At 43.2% G+C, this 25,068-nt stretch overlaps 1 protein-coding gene across 1 annotated transcript in view; it reads right to left on the reverse strand.

Moving 5' to 3' along the window:
• samd10b (sterile alpha motif domain containing 10b) overlaps positions 1 to 24,704 on the reverse strand; it is a 43,702-nt gene extending 18,998 nt beyond the window's left edge. The window contains exons 1-2 of the mRNA XM_061257339.1: positions 24,633 to 24,704; positions 2,075 to 2,250 (exon numbers count right to left, since the gene is read on the reverse strand). Of these exons, the coding sequence (XP_061113323.1) occupies positions 2,075 to 2,250; positions 24,633 to 24,645 (189 nt within the window). The 5' untranslated portion in view covers positions 24,646 to 24,704. The remainder of the gene's footprint in view (positions 1 to 2,074; positions 2,251 to 24,632) is intronic.
• Between the last annotated feature and the right edge of the window lie 364 nt (positions 24,705 to 25,068).

The raw sequence follows: 25,068 nt of genomic DNA on the forward strand, positions 1-25,068 counted from the left end.
ATAACAACCAGATACTCTGAAGAAAGAACTCACTCAAAAGCTATAATGTAAGAAAGTAATAACTACAAGGAAGAGAAACAAAGCCGTTTTATTTGAGAAAAGGACTGAATAAATCATTTCCCATAACCAAAAAAAAAAAAAACTGCAGACAACATATTTCTGTGATTAATTATGCTGTGCTAATTTGGGTTTTATCATTTATTAATAGGAATGTGTTTGTAAGAATGTAATTTAGGTTCTCAGTCTTTATGGTGCACTAATTTCTGCAAAACACAACAAAAGCACATTTATATTTGAATGTAAAAATATGCAGTTTTAAAAGAGCTGCCAATCATCTATGGGAGAAGAGAGCAGTACATTTCATAAAAGTTTAAACTGATGAATAATACACAGAACTCCTCACACTGAGCGTGTATAGCAATTAAGAACACGGCAGGAATGCTCGGTTTTGAGTGAGAGAGCTTTGCCGTAGCATGGCTTGTTTCCCAGTCTCTGTGAACAAAGTGATAATCTGGAAGGTATTTAATCGAGCCTAAACACTCTGGAGAACATTTGTTCCTATTTCTGAAGTCCTTGAGAAAAAAAAAAAAACTATTTTCAAGAGGGATTAAGAAATATACACATCCACTGGGCTGCTCAATAATTCATGACAAAGACACATCCCCAAGACTGATCTGGAAAAAAAGAGCTTCAGATACATTTTATTATGGGTTATTTTCCCTTAAAATTAGAATACATGCAGAAGAAATAATTAAGAGTCTCCATGCCAAAAATGCATGTCTTCCTTCTTCCACACTGCTCCAAGCCACTGGCGTTCTAATATATTATTTAAGGGTACAGGGCCATGTCTGGCCTGTGCACTGCATTCAAATATTTAGGTCGCTGCACTAAACCGATGTATGATAGTTTGCACTTAGCAGCAGCACAACTCAAATAATAATTATACAGCTAAAACACACCAGGGGTGAGAAAATGATGTCAGTGTCGGAATAAGAGTACGATTACAGAACTGAACTGAGGAGCTTGGTCTTTCAATTATAGAAGTGAGAAACTTCTGAGGTTTACAGTGCTGGTTTCTCCTCAGCGAAATCTCTGGATCTCCACACTCGCGTTCATATATTAATTGGAACACGGGAAAGCCCTGGCAACATTCAACATAAATGAATTAATTAATTAGAGATGCAGATACATGAGACACAGAAAGAGACTTTATAGAGAGAACTCAGAAGCCTACCACATGAATTTTTAAAGAGCGAGTTGAAGTACAGGACAGAGGATAAGTAAAGAGACAAAGTCATGTGAAATGTTTCTGATTCTGTTCCAACTAGGACATGACACCACAACCTTCAAACCTGTGCAGAACATTCTGAAATTTCCCCTCCAGCACGAGCCTTTAACACAGCACAGTTTGTGCTCTCCAGTAACATGCATTCAGCATAAAATGCCATATGCTCACATGTTACCAAATCTAGCAACATCCAGTAACCACTCAGCAAGTCTCCACCACAACCAATTCTAGCAACCAAGACTTCAGAAGATCAATTTACCCATAGATATAAAAATTTATACAAGCAGTGAGAGCAATTATATTGTTCAGCCACCACAAGGAGCATTAAACAGATTCAAGTACCACTCTGTGTCCTTGCAGCTGTTTCTGCTCTTGAACAGCAGGTTACTGATCTCCATCCCAGACAACATATTGGAAAAGGCATTTTAGTAGACTACATTGCAGCTGGCTCATCATTCACAAGAAAAAAAACAAATGTGTGTGAGAAAGGGAGGCAAACGACAGGAGGGCTTATGTGATCCTCCGGGAAAACCCAAAAGGTTGTCTCTTCTAATGCCCTCCAAACTCACACCTAGAGGAGACCCCATGGGGACTCGGTGGTCCCCCGAGCAAAGTGTCGGAGGGGGGGAGGGGAGAGGAGGAGAGGCAGCAAATGTGACATTCCTCCCATGCCCGGGTAAAGCTCGCTCCCAAAAGATTTCCTCTGGGAAGAGGAGCAGGCTGAGGCAAACAGAGGTGGGACAGAGAGAGGAGAGGGGTGGGAAGAGGTGGAGAAGTGCAGCACACCTGCAGGGCTTCAGTCCCAGGCTGCTGAAGCAGCTTCACCGTCCGTCCGCCCGCCTGCTGCCCCCGTCCGTCATGCCAGGTCAGGCTCCCGCCCGGGCGAGGCAGCTCATAGCTCAGCTCCTCAGCAGAGAGCGTGTGCTCCAGAGCAGCCCGACAGAAACTGAAACTGGACGCAGCTGAGAGAGAGACAGAGAGAGAGGGAGGGAGGGAGGAAGAGAGAGAGAAAGAGAGAGAATGAGAAGACAGAGACAGAGAGAGAATGAGAGAGAGAGATTAATTTGCCACTTTACTTTCAGCAAAAGCACCCTTGAACATCCTACTAATTACACTTACCTGGGTCTGGTCATCAGTGTGTCAGGGAGGTTCGATCAGGCAGTAAAGTCATTGACGGAGAAGACACATAAGGCTTTTTACACCATGAAGGGGAGACTCTACTATTTAAAGCCACCATTAAAATTTAGATTAGAATATCGTAGTTCAACAAATCGCTCATTATATTAGTGAAGTGTGGGGTCCCATTACCAACCAGGATTAGGTTTTTATACATTATCTAAATTTTGGCATCACTTAAATAATAGTAATCCCAATTCACTCCACAATAAACCTTGTTATACCAAGAGCAGAACATAGAAAAGGTTTCCCTCACACTAGTCCTTATTAACCTAGAAGCTTATTGAGCACAGCAACACCACCATCAGTCCGCTTCAGAACAACAACTCAAGAACACATCTATTTAGGATAAACCAAATTATCAAAACACCTCAAAAACACTAATTGTTTAGCAATTGTATCTGTATAAAATAATATTTTTTGAATATGCAATATGTTTTTCACTAAATGGTTTTAAGTCATCAAGGGTTGAAGGTAACAAATGAGTATGTGCTTTGACCAGAATTGTTTGATTACAGACAGAGAAAATAAAATATAAAATCAGAAAAAGCAGAAAAAAACAAGCTTTTGAACGGTAGTGTATTTTCTATAATATTCAACACGTGCTTGTTTTATTTTAAGATGTGTGTCATTAAAATACATCACAAATACAGGCACAAACAAGCACACAAATATACATGGGCACAGGCACATACACATACACAAACGAATGTGCCCATTGACCGAGTGAACCCCTTGCTCCTAGGAAAATCCCCATTACTTCTATGGACAAGGAGCAAACAAATCTCCCTTTCAGATCCATCAAACGTATATCCTCAAAGAACACTGTCCCCAGGGATATTGGTTGCATTCCAAATTCAGATCAACATTTGAATTAATAATATAAGCACTGCAAAATGAATAAAACATAAATCTGAGAAGAAAAAAAACTATATCTGAACCTGAGGAATCACTGGCTGTGAAGAAGACACTAGACCGAGCATGCATGCGCACTCTGCAATCGGCAGAAGAAACAATGCACACTCACCTCCACACTGAGGGCAAAGCCAAAGCGCAGCATCTAGGTTATTTTTGGGAGGGGAAGACATTGCGTCTCTGTTCTTAATAATTTGAATGGCAGCTACCCAGACGTGACTACAGATAAGGCTGTATCTAAGCCTCTGTGGCAAAGGCCCAAGTCAGATGGGAGGCAAATCCATAAGGGAAGGCCCTGATAATCTCCTCCACACTCAGGCCTATCAGGGCCCTGGGGCCCCCAGAGCAGAACGGGTGGGGGATGGGCAGGCAACAGCAGTTGACTCTCCTCCTTTGCCCAGGTGAAGCTCGCTGACAACAGCGGCGAAGAGAAAAACAGAGACCGAATGAAGTTCTCGCATCCATTTCCCTCAAGTGTGACTAGGATTTAAATGCATTGTTGACAAACTCGGTTGTGTTGCAATTCTCTTCAGCTGGCAGGAAGTAAAGAAGAAGAGACAGGTGTCAACGGCTCACTCAGAACTGAAAGCTGAGGCAGCAAAATGTATTCTGTGTCCTTTCACACTGCGTGCCTTTTAGAAATAATCTTAAAGCCTTTCAGAATGAAATGTCCTTCTAATTCTTGTATGAATATGAACTGTATGCAATAGAAGTTATAATGGTGGGAGAATTAAGGAGATATCTGTATGCAGTGCATGCATATATGTGTGTGTGTGTGTGTGTGTGTGTGCACATGTGTGTGTGCAGGTGTGCTATCCATGTTTGAAAATCCGGATACTTGGGATGCACTCTATATGCATATATTGTTGCAGTTTACACAATTTCAATATGTTTGGAAGACAATTCTGTTCAAATCCACGCCTGGAACAAACTCAGTGCAGCTGTCTCAATTAAACTTTGTTTGTTATTGTATTACTTGCATATTTGTTCCAGACCCCTACGGCTGCCAAATTGCTCAATAAAGATTCCAGTAATACATGTTTTCACCATTTGATTTCGACGTATTGTTCATCATGGCTCACAAAACCACCTCTACTTTTAACCTACAACCATCATTAGAGAGACAAGAACTGGTAGCAAAGATATTATTATAGATTAATTAACCAGCTTCTCAAATTCGTACATCCCCCCCCCCCCCCCCCTTTCTATGCTATGGGGGGTTCCAGTTAGCAACAAAGTTTTCTGGTCCTTGAAACTGTACCATACCAATGAATGAATTTTTGCAATTCAGCATCAACATAAGGGAGACAAAACTTTTAATGTTAGGAATGAGCTGACAATCTGGTTAGACTATAATATACATGTGTGCTGATGCTTGTTATAAGACATGAATTCCAGAACAGTATACAACTCAGTCAGATCTCATTAACTGAGGGCGCAAATTCAGCAGACAGGAAAAAAAAACATTTTCACTGTTACGAATATTATGTAAAAAAAAATGTTTTTCAACTATTTTTATTCATTACTCCTAATTTGAAATTACCAATCACACCCTTATCTTGCCAAGCACATACTTGCAATCCACCAGCTGACCTTTATAGCCATTGGTCTGGAGAATTACCCTTCATGCACAACTGGTGCAAGCAGAATCCAAACCAGGCTGCTAACTCTTTGTCTAGCCCTCTGTTAACTGAAGTCCTCATTCCCGTCAGAACTAGCAAGGTCAAGAATCAATTCTAAACCGCAGGTTGCCTCAGCCAAATGTTTTACCCGGACATAATAAAATATATGTAGCATTTTCACATAATGGCTGACTTATATTTTTGATAGTCTAATTGGCATCATCCATCCAAGGTAAGGATCAGAAACAAGGCAAAAAAAATATAATAGGATCACGTTTTCCTCCTTTTCAAGGTTTCTCACCTGCCCCAGCAGACAATCTCCTGCATCTCTGGTATGGTTCAGTTCACATGTCAGCACCAGCTGTCAGTCTCACACTGACAAAATCAAATGCAGGGCACGCGTCTGCATCTCTATACTGCTGCTGCTGTACTGCAAACTCTTTTCTCACACTAAAAACACTCCCCAAATCCATTCAATGGTGTTAGCCACGTTCCTGAATACACACCCAGAGATAAAGATTCACACATAACCCTAAAGACCAGCTTATGAAAAGCATTAGACTTAAATTGAAAAGCTAAAAAGGGCTTCCCTTCTAATTTTTTTCTAGAAGATCTCTCTCGCTGGGCCCTTTTATGTGAGCAATTGTGGCGTCACTAATGTGATTACTACTATAGAAAGCCCTTGCCAAGTGCGAAACATTTAATGAAGGGTAAAAGGTGATTAGACATGCGGGCTGAAATCAGAAAAGCCCACAATAACTATTACATCATTCGCATTTCCTAAAAACCCCAAAAATGAGCTGATGCTGTGAAACACACCTTCTATACCATGTACAGCAGATTCTGCGCTCATCAAGTCATAAAGTAAACTAGTAAAGAACATTTCCCACTGAAACTGAGGTAAGGTAAAAAACAAGCACCTTTACTGAAATTGTGCTCTTACACAAAAAAAAATCTCTGTTGCTCCAAAAACACCTGACTAATGAAAACGTCTCTACATCAGTCTGTTTCAATAAAATGAAGAACAATAAAAAAGAGCAATGAATGCACCGACACACACACACACACACACACGCGCACACACGCACACACACTGTCCTTGGTTGGCAGAGAAGTTGGTTGTGCACAGGAAACGGCAACCTGGCCTCATTACTGTCTTTCAGTAGAAGGAGGGCAAAGAGAAAGCTGGTGGAGTGACATGATCTTCACCCTCAGGCCTGTCAATCATCGGGAGCTGGGAGGGAGCAGAACGATGCGCGCTATACTGGCTGTCCTGTCACTCAGCTGTACGGTGGGTGGGAGAAGAGCGCTGTGTCCGTCAAACAGAGGCCGTGTATTCATTCTGAGGTGTGCAGAGAACAAAGAGTACGCTCTTCACCAACAGACCTGTCTATCATCCTGAGGCGTGTGCTTTTTGTGCTGGGCTGTGGAGGTTCTCTTGCGGGGCAGACTTGTCAATAAGCCTGGGGTCGGTTGGTCTATCTCAGATTAGCACCTGCCACCCCAGAGGCCTTGCATTCAGGCTTCTGTTTAGCCAACCTCTGTTTATCTCAGGTTCGACTCTCACTGGCTCCGAATAGCCGCTAAAAAAAAGCTCGGTCTGACAAATGCAAACGAATCTCTTTCCGCTGCCTCCTCCTTTTGTCTATCTTGACGACTTACGTTTTCAAGCCAATGCAAGCGTATGCCAGTGTACAACACAAGAGCACTTAAGAAACCCCTTTATTACAAGAAATCCATGAGAAACTGGGGCCTTTTAAATTCTCTCTCAACTGAGCTCTGGTGTGAACATGTCTTTAAGAAAAACCCCTCACAGAAAAGATTTGATTACAGAGTGGAAAGAGCTTTGTGCAAAGGCCTTCACAAGTCACAGTCTGTTTGGCAATCACGGAAGGGCAAATCCAAACTGAGCACAGTTTACACTGCAGCGACAGAACACTCTCGGTCCTCTTCCACATGAAGGGTTTCCCTATGTTTAAAGTTGGATTAACTGGTTCATTCAGTTTTAAAGCCCGTTTTTAAGTAATTACCTCCAAGTTCTATTTGAGTGTGAAGTCATTTTGGGTCTGTCGCTTAATCCCGGAAACTCAGATACTCATACAGTCACACTAATTTAATTAAAGTTTCCATTCCTCTAATGAACATATTTTTCAATATAACAAAAAAAGGCACATCTTTCCTTTACTAGCTGCGGTGTTAATGGCTTCTCTGTCCATTGACAGAACTCTGTCCATTAGCCTGAGTTATTGTATGTCCATCCAATTACAGTTCATTATAAACCCCTTCTCTGACCGTTAATATTCACTTGGGTAAGCATAAAGTCACACCAGTCACAATCAGTTCAGGTGAGAATAAAGTAAAACCTTAATTAATGCCCTATTTATACACTTTAATTGGATTTTACGCTTGAACCCCTCGGCTTCTGTGAGACCTAATAACCTCCTCCCATTCAATAGATCTTTCTAATGAGAGCCAATTGAAATTGACAATCTGTATTGCCATTGACATCATTGTTTATGCACAAATGATGAGGACAGTGTCACTCAGGCCAGTGATTTACCCCAGACTGTACACTCACTGAGCATTGTATTTGGTGCCAGACAGGGTGGTTTGAATATCTCAGAAATTGCTGATCTCCTGGTATTGCTCAACAGTCTCTAGAGTTTGCAGAGAATGGTGTGAAAAACCAAAAAACATCCAGTGAGCAGTAGTTCTGCGGGCAAAAATGCATTGTTAATGAGACAGATCAGTGGGCCAGACTGGTCAAAGCTGACAGGAAGGTGACAGTAACACAAATAACCACACATTACAACAGTGGCATGCAGAACAGCATCTCACACAATGTGTCAAACTTCTTAAGAGCATAGGCTACAGCAGCAGAAGACCAATAAGTCTAAAAAATAGGTTTAATAAATACCTAATAAAGTGCTCACTGAGTGTACATAACATATACGCCACTGCTAATGCTTCCCGCTGACCTTTCTGTGATTGATGTTATTTTAAATACTGTCCTCTTCAATAAAGAAAGGGACCTTTATGACATGGGGAGAGTCAGGAAATTCCCCTTAAATCGCAGTCATGTATACTGAGGGGAGCTTAACATTGTCATAGGGCACGCTATACAAGCCAAACACAAAATTCGATCTCTCTTTCCTTGAGGTGAACAAGGCTGAACAGCAAGGGCAAAGCACCCTGGGCTCGAGGTTAAATTAATGAGGTTTATTAAATCCCCTCTCCCATCCCTAGCCCATCGGCACAGACTACGTCTTAGTGTTGTCAGGATTTTCGAAAAATGTACAGGTCTCAGGAAGGCCATTACAACCACATGGTATATCAAGGAAGCAGTTTTAGAAATAATTTATTCCCTAAATCGACTATAAAATAGAATATTTTATTTCGATTTTACCGTTCTTCAAATTAAAGCTTTAGGCAGCAAATATGGCTCAAATCTCTGACTTGGTCAAAGACCCCATCTTCCAAAAAATATGCATTGCGATTAGACGAGGTGGTGTTCATCTCTCAAAGCCTTTCATTAGCTCATGGACACACATTTCCTTCAAAGCCTCTACTTCACTCCCGGCATGAGCTAAGGGTGGCCGAAATTTTATCTTGCATTAATTTCATGCTTCTGTTACACATTAAATGTAAAAAGCTAAATATAGAGCAAAACATCCCAGAATAATAGCAGCTAAGTCTACCTATTGCTAAAACATGTCCCTCAGCTAATGGGTCCAATCCATAGCAGCTCTGTATTTACTGTGGAGAATCCTACGGGACCTATTTCTAACCTCAGCAAAGAAGCATAAAATCATTTGATCTTGACAGAGAGCGGGGGTAAGAAGTGAGGTTCTATGAAGTAAAGTAGTTTGAAATCCCCAAGGCCTCCCACACTACACTTCTGCATTATCCATGCAAAAATACTGTACCGGCAATCACAGTAAACGACTGCAGTCACGTCAAAACTCTCAGAGGGACAAAACGGGATTTCCTTCCATAGTGACATAAAATACATTCAATCAAAAATAGCTTATAGCTTGCCTTTTCTCACTCTGGGCAGAATTCTGGGACAATACAGCACCTGCAGGTCACAGACCTTGAGGACCGCAGAGAGGTCTACCTCCTGGATTTATGTGGGGCACACTCCCGTGGAGGTGGTGTGAAGCTGGTCTACCAGTGGACTTTATTTTCAGCTCATCAGAAAGAATATCGCTGGCTGAGATGACCCCATGCAGAGCTGCAATGTCACTGCACAGCACGCTATTGATTTTCCTACTGTATTCCATAACACACAATTGGGTTTGTGTCCAAGGGTGAATTCCCCTATGCGCCCTTCCCTGATTTTGCTGTACTGTTTTAGGACACACCATCCTTGAAGGATGAAGTGCAAGCAGATCTACTTCTGCCTGACTTTCCCAGGCCCTCAGGTTCACCTGTGCATGTTCAGTGTATGACGGACAGACACACAGAAGCGGGTTTGTGTGCCTAGTCACTATGCACGGCTCATTCACCCGAAAAAAGCATACACAGCTTGCAATAGCCATCTATAAAATAACTAACATAAAATAGCATTCGGTTGGATCTGAGCAGATGAGATGTTTCTGTACACTTGAGAATTCATCCTCCTGCTGCCATCAGTAATCACATCATCAATGAGGACAAGTGACCCAGTTCCAGTGGTAGCCATGAATGTCCAAGCCATAACACTACCTCCACCATGTTTCACAGATGAGGGGGGTGCTTTGGATCATGATCATCTTATTTTGTTCTCCATACTTTCCTCTTTCCACCACTTTGCTACAGGTTCATTACCGTTCCATATGACTCTGTTCCAGAAATACTGCTCTACAGTTTCTTAAATGTACTTTTTTTGTTAACTCTAACCTTGCTGTTCTGTTCTTGGGGCTTGCACCTTGCGGTGAACCCACTGAGGTTATGCTGCTATAGTCTTCTCTTTATTTTTTTATCTACACATACAGGAGAGTGTTTTTGATCTGTTTGACAGTTGAGGAGGGTTTTTTCTGCCCAATCAAAAGTATTCTTTGGCCATGCACTATGGCGGTCTTCCATGATCTACCAGGCTGTTTGTTATTGCTGAGCGCACCAGTGCATTCTTTAATCCTCACAATGTATCAAACAGATTTTTACATACCCAGAGGTTGACTATATCTGATTCATTCAGACATTCAGCCTAATGATGGCCTGCTTTGGTGTTATTGATACACATTTGGTCCTCATGTTGAGACTCATAATGCAAATTCCACACCTAGAATCAACTCTGCACCTTCTGCTAGCTTTCAAGTGCACGACTTAATGATGCACACAGCTGGCCAAAAAACAGCCTAGCAGCCAATTTTCCAAGTACCTCTGCTCCCTGGAAATGGGAGTGGGTCGAGGGGTGGGGGGGGGTGGGGGTGGGGGGGGGGGTTCTACTGCATAGAACGGGTTATAACAGACCACTGACTATGGATGCAAATACCCTTAAATTAAAGCTGACAGTCCTTTCTCATTACCAAGCCATTTTCCCAACACAGAACTGCCTCTTACTGGATGTTTTTCTCGCTGTGTGAAAATTGTTGTGTGTGAAAATTCCAGGAGATCTGCAGATACTCGAATCAAACTGAAAAGTCACTCAGATCACATTTCCACCCCTGATTTTTGGTCTGAACAACAACTGAAGCTCTTGGCCATGACTGAATACTTTTACGTGTTGAGTTGCAGCTATATGATTGGCCAATATTTATATTTAGATATTTGCATTAATGAGCTGGTGTATAGGTCTACCTAATAAAGCAGTCACTGAGTGTGTATAAATACGATATACAAAAAATACACAAAAAGTACATAAAATGTATATTTTGTATGAATGTTAATTGGAATAATATATGTAGCATCACTCAAACACCGCAGATTAAACTCCCAGTTTAAAGAAAAGAGTTAAATGAGTTATATGATACAATTCCTGGATCATTTACCCCAGATAGTCTGAGAGAGTACAATCCATTGTCCTATAGGGGCTCACTATAGCACAACAGAATCTCACTTTATGAGAGGATTTAGGAACATCTGCTTCAGGAGGACCATGCAGCAAGCTGTTCCAATTATCCATCAAGTCTGAATGAGCATTTTTCAGTTCTCGATCTGGGACTTTTTCCAAATTGCGTCAAGCAATAGGGGGCAGCAGCAAAAAAAACAAAAAAAACTAACAAAAAACATAGAAAGTGTGAGAGAGAGAGTGAGAGATATTCCTAACAGCACCGTCTGTGTGTGCGCCAATTAAAGTGACTCACCATCAAGCCTGGAGTCTGGCTTCACTGACTCTGCATCAGCGGTGCTGCTGTTGTTTCCTGCCTGTGTCTCAGTGCGCCGGGATCTTTCCTCTAAGGTTGGCTGAGTGCACGTCAAAGTCAAATTTCCCATCGCCCGCCCGCACACAAACAACTCCATTTCCACAAACGAGCAGAAGGAGAGGCACAGGGGACTGAAGGGCGCTGGACACTGACCCCTCCCCCCTTCTGACTCCCAATTAAAAAGCATCGTCGCACAATGACACATTTTATGCTTCCATTGAAATTCAGCTCAGCTAAGGACAGAAAGCATTTTGGGATACATGTTTCCCGACTGGCGACCTTATGTGGCATTTACGTATAATTCAAAGAAACGAACCAAACGTGCATACAAATGGACCCATCTGGAATAGAACACGTGAAAATATTTGCAAAACTGAAAGATTGCCTCGACCGAATGTCTTTTTGGCATTTTTCATGTTTGTTTACTCAGCACAGCGACCGGGCATATGGCCTACAGTGATAGATGTTCAAACAGATGTTGCGTTGGAGCATCTGGATATGCTCTCAGTTCACCTACCCAAACCAGCCCTCTGGTCCGGAGCCTCTCTACCATGAGCCCTGAGAGAGTGAAGAGGGGATGACGGTAGCTTGTGCAGGTACCTGGAACCATGCGTGACACATCCATAAAGAGAGGGCTGACCACAGAGCTGTGCTTGCTCTCTCACACATTCACTTTCAGCTGAACTGCCCCCTGCCCTACTGTAATCAACAGCAGAGTCCCTGCTCTGTGCAGACAGGAAGGGAGTCAGATGACCGTGGAAACAGCCCTGGCGTGATGAATGCCCCCAGCCGCCACCCGACTGATGTGTTTCTAATGGCACATATTGAGCTGTCACTCACCGGACCTGTTCCCCCCGGCGATGGGCGGGGAGGGGAGAGGAGTGGATCAAGTGTTTCACACTCCCGTCCAATCAATAAATATTACTGTGGTGTCCTAGCCTAAAACAAGGGATTGGATTGGCCGATCATTCAATACTCTCTGTTGGTGGCTTATTGAGTGCTTATTGAGTGTTGTGGGCCCATGGCTCAAACCAGAGTTCAGACTTTCCCATGGGGTGAGAAGGGAGGGGTTCAGGGTGAGAGGGTTCAGAGTGAGAAAGGAGGTTGCTAGGAGATTATTCAACGGGACAGGCATCTACAAATAGACACTTTGCAAAGTTTAAGAGTCCGTATCTAAAAACTGGCCCTTCCACTCTCAGGCCCATCCTTTGTCCGAGGAGCGGAGAGGTTATTATCACATCTGGCAATCTGTCAAAACCCGATTGTGAAGAAAGACAGATGTGGCCATTTATTTCAGTTTCATTTATTCTCAATGAGAGGCGCCCAGGGAATACATTGGCAGCAAATGATCGTAATCCAAATAATAAATCAGAGAGAGCTGGCAAACGTGTGAGTTGGCATCCTAGCATTGGCAAGACCCAGGCTATTCTAAGACACACGTCACCACTGGAGGCATAATCAACGCTCAAGGGATCAATGAAATCTGCCACAAATAAAATATGTCTGTATAATAGGCCATTGTGTCCTCACCAAAACCAAACATAGGCTTGGTAAGCAGGGTTTACACAGCAAGCGCCCAGCCATAAACATTTGGTGTAAATCAGGATTAAGCGGAACCCCCCAGCCCAGAGTGACTGAAAGCCGCAGGGTGGGGAGGAGGGGATGGGGGAGACAGAATCTGGAGGTAAAATCAGAAAGTCACTGGACTGACTCAGAGAGCGTGACACAGCCACCCACTCGGGGCATGCTGCAGGGAAACAGGGCTGGAGGAGGGGAGTCTGCATCACACCAGGGCATCTGAGCCAGCACTCGAGCATCACAGCTCCACACACACACACAGACACACACATACGTATACACAAACACACACACACACACACACACACATACGTATACACAAACACACACACACATGCACACACACACACACACACACACATACGTATACACACACACACACACACACACACACACACGCACACACACACACACACATACATGCACAAGCACATACACACATGCACACACACACGCATGCACAGACATACACACACACACACACACACACATGCACACACACACACACACACACACACATACGTATACACACACATGCACACACACACACACACATGCGTATACACACACACACACACATGCACACACACACACACACACACATACGTATACACACACACACACACACACACACACACACCACACACACATGCACACACACACACACACACACATACGCATACACACACACACATACACACCCACATACAAAGACACACACATACATGCACAGACACATACACACACATATACATATGCACAGACACACACATTCACAGACACACACATACATGCACAAGCACATACACACATGCACACACATACGCATGCACAGACATACACACACACACACGTATACACACACATACACACACATGTTTGCACACACACACACACACACACACAGACACATACATGCTCAGACACACACATACATGCACAGACACATACACACATACATACGCATGCACATACAGACACACACATGGTGAACTCAAACAAGAAATAAACCGCCTCAAACAACAAACAAATTCCAAGGCCTTGCAACAATGCCCTGGACTGAACAGCAATAAAAAACTGAACCTGGAGTATGAGCTATATGTTCAGAAGCCAACACAAATAACAAACACAACAGGGGGTTCAGCAGCAAGGCTCCCTCTGTACACTCTGTCAAAACCAGGGCTAGGTCGCTCCTGCACCGCTCTCCACACTGCATTTTCCAGGAGATCAAAGGCAGAGGTGATGCAACTACAACTGTGTAGCGGGAGGGATTCAAAGTACAGAACAATGCCAGGAAACAGTGGCCCTTTGCCACACCTGACGAAATAGGCATAGTTTACCCAAAGGCATAAAAAGTGCCCGTTTCCCATGCCAGCTTCTATTCTCCATTGTAAAAGACAAGGCTAACTGGAGGCAGAGGCCAGTATCGGGTCTGTGCAGCTCTGCTGCAGCGGCACCCACCAGTGCCAAGCGAGGTGCTCGCGCTCTGACCTTCAATTTGTCTGCACAGTCAGCCCTGCTCATTTCACCAGTCTTTCTCAGTTAAAGCAGGTCTTTCTGCAGTTATCCCGTCGGTTCTTCCCACACTGCGGGTGCTGCTAAAGTGACAGCTCTTCAGCAGCACGCCATGCTGTTCCAATTTGAGGGAAATGGGGGGTGCGATGCAACAAATGATTCAGTGAGCGTAAAATATGTTGTTCTTTAAGGAATGGATATGTGGAAATTCACCTGCTGTCTGCGTGCCCATTCAGCCTTCATCTCCTTCTGAGAGTAGGAGCCTCCCTGTAGCCGAGCCGTCAAACAAATTCAAGCTAACCGCTAACATCTGGGCTACCTCTGCTCAAAGCACTGTTCCCATCCTGTCTCTGAGTTTTGTTGCATAGCGTCCCACCCCCTCCCTTTTTCGCCGGCTTATCTGCAGCGATATCAGCGGAGTGCGTGCTTTGTTTGCTCTAGGACGTCCATCTGACAGCTCAGCCAATTACCTCTGCAATTTGGGAAGGGTGCCCATACGCTCTCAGGTAATGAGCAGACACCAACCACTTAAAAATGAATGGAAGGAAATCAAAGATGTGACTTGGTATTCCTGCGACGCTCCTGGTGATCTCCATCTGGGCCTAATGTCTCCTGCTTGGTCCATCTCATTCCATCCTACTCTGAAGCTAGTCTCAGTAGGGACATCGGAACATCAGAACATCAGAACATCTACTTGATTTCCATCTTTGCTAAGTTGAGAAAAGAGTACAGAAAGTGCTTATGTGCTACACAAATCTTCTCAACTACATCCCTTCTCTCCAACCATAACCTCCCATTCCCATGAAGCCCTGGATTGGGTTTTTGTGTGACCACCTCTTTTTCTTATGTTGCAGATCAAAGCTGTCTCTTAAAAAAAATATTCTGCCCTTTTACACCAATTATAATGCACATTTCACAATGCTGCTTCACACAAGACTGTAGGCATGCAAGCACACACACACACACACACACACACAAACCACATTAGATATGCTCACCAGCACAATGGCATATTGATACGGACAGGTACACAGAGATGGGGGTCTAATAGCACATCCCATAACCCATTACTGTTATGTGTAACATGGGACTGTAGCATGGCAGTGGGGCATGACATTTAGGTAAATCCAGTTTTGTAGGTTACATTCCCAGATGGAAGACTGACTGGTATCGCCTTGAGCAAGATACTTAACCTGAATAATTTCAGTAAATATCCAGCTCTATAAAATGGCTGTATGTAAAATTAGCATTAGCTGCGTAAGCCGCTGTGGGTAAGAGCATTCTTCTGCATAATTACTGTGCTTGTTGTTTCAGCCGTACAATAAGTGCATACTGCAGGACTTCCTGCTTACAGCACACTTTTCTCAATGTTAAGCCACAGAATAATATGTGAATGAGAGTATCTCAGCACCTTTGAAAGGAACATTAAAACAGAGTGCCTGGCTACAGCTCAGTAGTAGCGAGGCCTCTCTTTCATGCCAGAAATTTGCAGTAAGGCTCTTCCTCCACAGTCTCCATCATCAAACTTTGTGTCACCGTGTATCGCCGCTTGTTCATTGCAAACTGGGTCCTTTTGCGATCATAGCCGGTGTGGTCAGTGTAATTACTTTTCTCGGTGGTGACAGAGTGCAGCTAAATGGGATCATGTCCCAGTTCCTACTCCAGCGGTGTCATTTATTTTACCTTCACTCCATTGCCAATTATCCACAAATGAATACAACTTTCTTACTTGAAAATTGTCAGCAAGAAGGATAGAAACCAACCGACTGGCCAACGTGACCGAAACATGACCTAAAAAAAATTATGTAATGACCTGGCTGAAGGTCACCAATGATGACGAGTAAAGGATGCACGATTTTATGCATTTTAAATACATTTGCAAGGAAAACGGTATTTATTTATTTTGGAATTCTTTCCTCCTGGTAAAGCAAACCCTCTGATGAACCTCACACACAATGCATATTGCTGGCATTACTGTAGTTAGGTACTGTTGACACCCAAGAACTGCGTCTTTGTGTCAATACCTCCCTGTGCTGACAAACAAGTCAAGAGCTTCAGTCTTATCCTGCTAAGCCAGCCTAAGTCCTGAGAAGCAATTTAAAAAGTGGACTTAACACACTGCGCTTAGCCAGATCAAACAAGGTTTGGTGTTTTATAGATTAGGGGGGAGGAGACAGTAAAATCATCATCCTTTGCCTGCAGGTCCAGACCTTTGTTTCTGTAGTATCCTCCTGGGACGGCCCTCTTAATTAATTACAGTAAACCCATAAAGGAAGTGAAGTTTGTACAGGGCTGATATTATCGATTCTTTTTCTTGCTTTTGGTAAATAAAGCTAATTAGATCATCAGAGAACAAGACTTACAGTAATTAACTGCTAACATACCGTACTACCTAGAATATTTATTTTGGCAAATCAAGATCCGTTTTTTTTTTATTTTTATTCTGTGAAAAAATGCCACAGATTTGCAGTAATTACATACAGTACAGTACAAAATGAACAAGTTAATGATAAGACTGGAATACAAGAGGACAAATTGGTGGTTCAATCCTATTCATTAGTGTAGGGCTATCAGCCTTTTGATCTCATTGCTACAATGAGGGTGCATTAAAGAAAGCTCTTCATTTGTCTTTGTCTAATTACAGCATTTCTTTATTTCAGTCCATCAGCACTCAAGCACCATTCTGCCAGATACATGTACACAGACACACACACACACACACACACACACGATTCCACTTAACAAAAACTGAAAGCAAAACTGTTTTTGCAACTGAGAAAATGTGTTCTTATTATTCCATGGGACACTCCATCCCCACCTCACCTAACAAAATCATTTTATGGATTAACCACTACACATACAGATCATTCTAGTATTTGTAGACCCTCTCAATTGCATTGCTTTTCAGACTTGGAGCTAACAGAATTACAGCTGGTCAAAACATTCACTTGCTGTACTATACATCCACGCAATATAGGGCTGAAGGGCTCTAATACTCTCCAGTGAAAATCCTTCCTAATCCAAGGACAAGGTACCATTCTATGGTGGGTTTGGCTGAAATCAGGTCAAACGGGCCATAAGGCCATGTACCACTCACATGCCATCCGAGGGACACAGGGATTCATCTGCAAGCAGGATCCTCTGTTTGCCGTTGATTGTTTGAGACTACAAATGGCCAAAACAGAAAAATATGGGGAAATCATTGGTTGTTCTTGTGTCAAAACCCAGCTAGGAACCAGAGAGTGTGGTGCAAGAGTGCAAAGAATCAATCAACCCATTTTCCAAGCTGGACTGCAACTTCAATGCTTGAGCAAAATACTGCTCTGACCCCAAATATTATCAAATACCCACATGTATAAATGAAGCATTTATGAAATGTACGTTTTTATAATGCACCCTATTTTTTACTGGGAATCCGGATGCAGGATGCAGTGCCGACATTGAGCTTGGGTTGGTGGGAAGCTCCACAGAGGCAGTGAGGATTTTTCAGGAGGTGGATCTTATAGGGTCAGCAGCGTGGAACCTCCGCAATATGCTTCCCTTCATGGTGCGTTTACACATCATGGAGAGAAAGCACACAGTCCTCATGTGCGTATGCACCCCCTCCCTCCCCCATACCTTCTCTTCACACTGCCAGTGGAAGCTCCGTTTGTGCTGTTGTGACAGTTCTAGGCAGCTGGAAAGAAATGCTGTACACTCAGTGAGCACTTTATTAGGTATTTATGAGACTCCTTTGTTCGATTTATTACGTGTTCAGCTGCTGCAGCTTACCCACTTAGAGGTTTGACACATTGTGTGTTCAGAGATGCCCTACTGCATACCACTGTTTTAATTCATGGCTATTTGCGTTACTGTCACCTTCCTGTCAGCTTTGACCAGTCTGGCCATTCTCCTCTGACCTCTCATTAACAAGGCATTTCTGTCTGCAGAACTGCTGCTCACTGGATTTTTTTTTTTTTTTTCGCACCATTCTCTGCAAATTGTAGAGACTGCTGTGCATGAAAATCCCAGGAGATCAGCAGTTTCAGAGATACTCAAACCACCTTGTCTGGCACCAACAATCATTCCATGGTCAAAGTCACTTAGATCACATTTCTTCCCCAATCTGATGGTTGATGTGAACATTAACTGAAGCTCCTGACCCGTATCTGCATGATTTCATACATTGCACTGCTGCCACACAATTGGCTGATTAGATCCATCCATCCATCCATTATCTTAACCCGCTTATCCAGAACAGGGTCGCAGGGGGGCTGAAGCCTATCCCAGCATACATTGGGCGAAAGGCAGGAATACACCCTGGACAGGTCACCAGTCCATCGCAGGGCACACACACCATTCACTCACACACTCATACCTATGGGCAATTTAGACTCTCCAATCAGCCTAACCTGCATGTCTTTGGACTGTGGGAGGAAACCGGAGTACCCGGAGGAAACCCACGCAGACACGGGGAGAACATGCAAACTCCGCACAGAGAAGCCCCGGCCGACGGGGATTCGAACCCAGGACCTCCTTGCTGTGAGGTGGCAGTGCTACCCACTGCACCATCCGTGCCGCCTGGCTGATTAGATAATCGCATGAATAAGTTGGTATACAGTGTAAGTGTACATTTCAGTTATTAAGGTTCATGTGCATGAGAGTGAGTTAGTGAGTGAATGAGTCACTTTCTTTGAAAGAAAAAGGTGGGGGTGACTGCCTAGAACACTATCTCCCATCTCTCTCTCTCTCTCTCTCTCTCTCTCTCACACACACATACACACAGACACACAGTAATGTACGGGTTGGCAAATGAAAGGCTGTCAGTTCTACTCCATTCAGCTGCTGCATCCCTGATTTCAGCACAGTTAAAGGAGGACAGTTGGGTGGTTCAGGGTGAGTTCGGCACACAGCGGAGGCTCTGATTGCTGTCTGCGTGCATCTTCGCCTCCTCCCACTAAACCCTGAATAGAAAAGGCTAATGAGCAATCACAGCATCTGTTTCCCTCTCCTGTTTTTCCTGTGTCTCCCCCCAGAAACAGGCAGCAAACACTGTTTCCTGAAGCTAGCGCAGAACCGCCAACCATCTAGTGATTGTGCTGGGCTCTGTTCTGAGGGTTTTTTTCTGATTTGTTTGTGTTTCATTACACCGTTAACCACAGGACAAACAGGTTACAGATAATAGCACAAATCTGAATGCACATAAATGCTTTCAGAGAAAGTGACACGAAAATGCACAAAGCTTTTAACAGCGATCGCTGGTTAATGTGTGGCCTTTCTAAAGTGTGTCCATTCTGGGAATTAATGAGTTAAAAAACTACAGCAGGGATGGATTGAATGGGTGGATGTTTGTTAACAAGGAATGCAATTACACAGATTAAGACGGGACATCAGTCAAATGCTGGTCCCTGGTTATTAACTTGCTAATGAATTCATTTGATTATTAGTTTATTTTGAGGCAGTCATATAAGGCTCACTTCTTCCATAATTGGAACTGACTCTTTAGTTAATAGGACATGAAGTAGACTGTGGATGGGTTTAAAGCTAGCACAGAGTGATGGCTTTCTATGCCGATAGTAGTTCATTCCCTATTGCCCTGTAAAAAAACAGCCCCCATTAATCCCATTCTGCTGTTTCCATCTTTTATGTGCGGATGGGGTATGTTAAGAACTTGTCAATGTGAATGAGGGTCAATGACCTGATCTGTTCATGTGTGTGCCTGCAAGCACGCACACAGACACACACACACGTGAACACACGCACACACACCGAAACCCCTTCCTCACTCCCTCTGTCCACACATAACGAAGATTACTGTAAGAGAAAAACAGAGCCTATTCACTTAATACACCATAGCAATCACATTTCATGTTTCAGGGTTCTGAATGAAATTACTATGCCATGCTGCACTGCTTTGGCTCTCTTTGAAGGGGAGAAAGCGGGAAACAGCATTCTTACTGCCTTCAAGCATCCATTTGGTCAGTGGTGAGATGGGGGAGGGGTAATGGTAAAACGCTCTACAATTGATGCCTAATTAGTATCACCCTTTCAGCAATTTCTCTCTTTAATATTTCCCCCTTTTACTTTGAGCAAAAAGCTAATTAAAGAGGAGATATTGGATACGGCCGCGTGCGTTCTTTAATGGAGGAGTCTCGGACCCTGAATGAGACTGCCGAGGTGGAACGGCGGAGGATACAGCACTCGACGAAGGAAAAAGTCAGAAGGCCAGAAACAAGAACGTAAGCTGGGAGCTGAAGGGCCAACAGTGTTCCCTCAAGCAATTATTTGAATCCCAGGAAAGCTAATGCCTTACCCAAACAGTGCCCACATTGGTTAAGTCAGCTGTCACTCAGCCGCTAACACTACCACAGAAACGCCACACACGGCTGCCGGGGACGGCTGTCAATTTGCGGCAGAAGATTTCTCCCCCTCACAATTAATCAATGCACTTAAAGGCTCTGGGGAAGATAGGCAAACATTAACATGACACAGGCTGAGCTGTGTAAAATACAGGGTACCCCACAGAACCAGACACTGACTAATAACAGACAACTAACTGTGACTACTAACCAGGCCCTGCTCCACTAACACACTGGGGGGTCAGAGTTCATACTGTGTCATTGGACCATGGTATGTGATAGAGGTTACTTTCACATTCTGACATCCTCATTCCTGTCCCTTCCACAAACAGGCAGACACTTGGGCTTCTACAAACAGGCAGACACTTCCCGGGAAAGCTTGGGCTAAGCTCGCCTTTATTCTCATGAGCAAATGTACGTGACTTTGGAAATAATGCAAAACAAGAACATACAGTATGTAGCTATTATCTATTACCACTGCCTGTGCCACTTAATCATCAGAACATATGTTCAAGTTATTAATTGAAGAGATGGCTTCCAATATTATAAGCTCTGCTTCATTACCTGTTCCTTCTGTAATGCACCTTCCGTAAATAGCACAAGGAGAAACATTTTTTTAAGTTCTAGGTCCCCAAAGGTGGACCGAGTATTGTTAAAAACATTTGGAGGGTACTGGGTGAAATGCCATGGGCTGATAAAACACTAGAGCCATCCCCAGTGGTGCTTTCAGCTCCAGGCTCAGCTTAGAGAGATGCACTGCAGACCTCTCGGCTTTGCAACCACGATCAGCAGGGAACTCATAACCTCTCCTGTCCAGCTGCTGTCTGCGGCGGTGAGATGGGATAAGAGGATATCCCACACAACACCGGGATATGAATTGAGGCCGCGGTTTGTAGCCTGCTATGACAAATGCCCGTGGGGCAGGGGGGAGGCTGGCAATCCCCTTAAAGTGAGATCAGAAGCCATTGTGTAGCACAGAGTAATGACGCTGGCTGGAGGGTGAGAGGAGCCTACTGTGCAAGGAGCCTGAGGTGCCACAGCTGGGAGAGCACAGAGGAGGCTAATCTCTCTCGCTCTCTCTCTCTTTCTCTCTCTCTCTCCCTCTCTCTCACTCTCTCTCTCTCTCTCTCCCTCTCTCACTTACACACACGCACACACACACACACTGGCACCCCATAGCTCAGGGACCACTCCTTTCCTTCAAAAGGACCTTTTGGGAGAGTCACCAAATGGACCGTAAAGTGTCCTGCAGGCATCAGGGAGAAGGAGAGTAAAATCACACCGACAAAGAAAATGTTTGTGCTTGCAAAGAAAACCCTGATTTCTTTTTTTTTAATGGGTATGGAAGTAGAATTGCAGGCGACAGACAAATATAAAAAGCAGACAAACAAATGTATGCCAATAGCATGTGGTTGAAGGTGTAATCATTAGAGATTTTGGATTAGGATAGAGGTATTAAAAAAGAATCCCACAGCATGTGCCAGTTCATCTGACCAGTAAACAGGCGTGCCATCTCTGTCTGTCTGTCGATCAGGATGATGGAGTCTAAGAGCATGGAGGTGCTGTGTAGACTGGGTACCCCTCCATCTCAGTGTCTGTGAACCTGGGGTTTGTGTTCTGTGTACCACTTCTCTCCCTCTACATCACAGAAGACTGTCATTAGCTACACAATCCCAGGTTTTTCTGTGTGTGTGTGTGTGTACAAATGTGTGTGTGTGCCTCTGTATGTGTGTGTGAGTGAGTATGTGTGTGTGTGTGTATGCGTGTGTGAGTGTGTGCGTGTGTGAGTGTGTGCGTGTGTGTATGTGTGTGTGTATGTGTGTGCGTGCGTGCAGCCTATGTGTGTGTGTGAGGGGAGGCTTAAGCTTTACTGTGCTGGTGTTTAAAGCTGTTTTTAATGGAAGTATGCTGCTTGGTTAAGAAACGATATGAACAAATACATAAATATGCAGGAGCAAAAGAAAAGATCATAGCAGCGTGTTTATGTTTTCGATTGTGCATTGGAATTTGTCGGTTGGATAGGTAGGATAGTTGGTAGTGAGACTCTAATTCAGAGATCCACACATACAATACATGGGACATAAAATAAAGCAAGCAACTAAACATACATATGTGTCCCTGGAGAATATCCATGTTAAATTTATTCAAGAAGTTTACTGGTAATGAACTCAGAGTTTCTCTAGAGGAAGATACATCTTTTTTTAATGAACGCTACGATACCATCGTCTCAGGGTAATGCCACAGCTCTAGGGTCTATATTAATTAGTAATGGTTAAATAAACTGTAGATTCATTCATTATAGAAGATGTTATGTTACCTTGATGCAGCTGTAATCCGAATGGATATATAAAAAACCCTGTTCACAGGACCGACAACTTTCGGGCTCATGTACATCACTTGCAAAACCACTGAAGGGAAAATATTTAAATTTTGCATTTAATTGCTCAGACATCTGGTAGCTGTTTGAGTAAATAAACTGTATGGGGAAAGAATACAAATCATCCAATGTCTCCAGTATCTCAACATACAATTTCTCAAGTCTCTCCACTCCTTAGTCATATATCACTGTATGTTCCAACACTGTTATCTCAAGTTTTTTTTTTTCTGTATTGAATGTTCCCTGCTGCTACTAAACCAACAAAAGGCGTTCTGCACTGTTATTTTTGCCGGATCTTTTCGTTATCAATACAAATGGGTGGGCTATAATAGGCAACGTTTGGTGTAGCAAATATTTAGCTTATGGCACGAAGTGATTTTGTTGGACAAAATATTTTTAAATGAAAAACATTAGCTGACATAGGCTTACTGGCACAGACTATCACTTACACGCTATCCAAATCGATGATCGTAAACCCACACTGAACCTACGTTGCTTTCCATTTCAGCACCACGTCTAACAAATGCACTCCTCTCCATTCAAACCGTCTGACGTCCAGTGAGCTCAATGCATCCTTACTGAAACGATCACAAAATCAGAGCGCGTGCTGGCTGTATAGGGTATTCTTCAATTTGTCACCCGTAAGGTATGCCGGTCTGTCATCTAAACGAATAAGTAAACTCGCACTATTGGAGGTTGGAGGTATAAAAACAATGACAGTCTCTGTTGCATCTGTTAGCGTAAGCAATGTCCGTGGATCAACCTTCTCTTTAGGATTTCAAAATCAATTCAGCATGTTTAGTAATCACCTCCAATGGAAGCGTAGGCTACGTGTTTTTAAAATAGAAAACAAACCATTTTTAATAATTATTTAATAATTTAACTTCCACGGTACTGTTTAAATACACTTTTGAGTCATACAATTACGATATTCCTGTTTAATGAATAGTTGTTTATTATTATTATATTATTTTCCGTTGTGAGTGGTGTGATACCTACAGTGTTCACACATCATATTGCCCAATGCTGGCGGGCTGTCGTTAAAATCAGGAAAAAGATACGATGCTAAAAAACAAACAAAAAAAACCAAAACAACTTGCATGGCGTAGACTAATAGCCTAGCTCGCAGCTCGCTAATTGAACTAACACAAATACATAAAACAAAATGTAATCCAAAAGCCTTTCAACTTTCCCAAAATGATATGCCAACAACATATTCCCAAAATTCCTGTCCTAATTAAACATTGTTGGGTTATTTTAATACAAGTCAAACATGAATGGACAACAGTCGATTCTATCTCTTCATAATAATTTATCTTGTTTCTTTATGCTAAGGTACTACAAACCTATTTGCGATCATTCTTTGCATGCGTAACCTACAGCCGTAGCCTCCGTCTCATGGAACTTCACAAAATAAAATAAAAACGATGTGCCTGAAATTAAAAGCGCGTTAAATGTTAAACTGAATATTCTTACCGTCCACGGCCATGGCAGGTCTCTGTGTAGGGTGTCTCTCCGTGATCTTCTTTTAGAAATAGCCTCCCATGCTTTTCGGTTTCTGGCAACTAGAAAGTGGACGGTTTTGCACTCGTGTGTGTCCTCCGGTGAGACTGCTGTGCCTAGGTTGACGCGTAGCCCTACCTCTGACTACCCAAGCACTGCCTGTCTCAGTCTGACTCGACTCCCCACCGTTCATTCACTTTCATAAAAAATAAATAAATAAATAATACGACTGACCGGAAACACTTTCAATTTAACTCCTCCCCTTAATACCTGACCGCCTGAACCGATGACGGATGGTCAGTTACAAGCGCTCTATTAAAATAATCCAAGCATAATTCAATTGTTATGCATCATTTTGTTTATTCGTCCAATGAAAACGAGCGTATGGAAAAATCATTCATGGTTTAAA

This window comes from Conger conger, chromosome 10 (assembly GCF_963514075.1).
Source record: "Conger conger chromosome 10, fConCon1.1, whole genome shotgun sequence".
NCBI classification, from domain to species: Eukaryota; Metazoa; Chordata; class Actinopteri; order Anguilliformes; family Congridae; genus Conger; species Conger conger.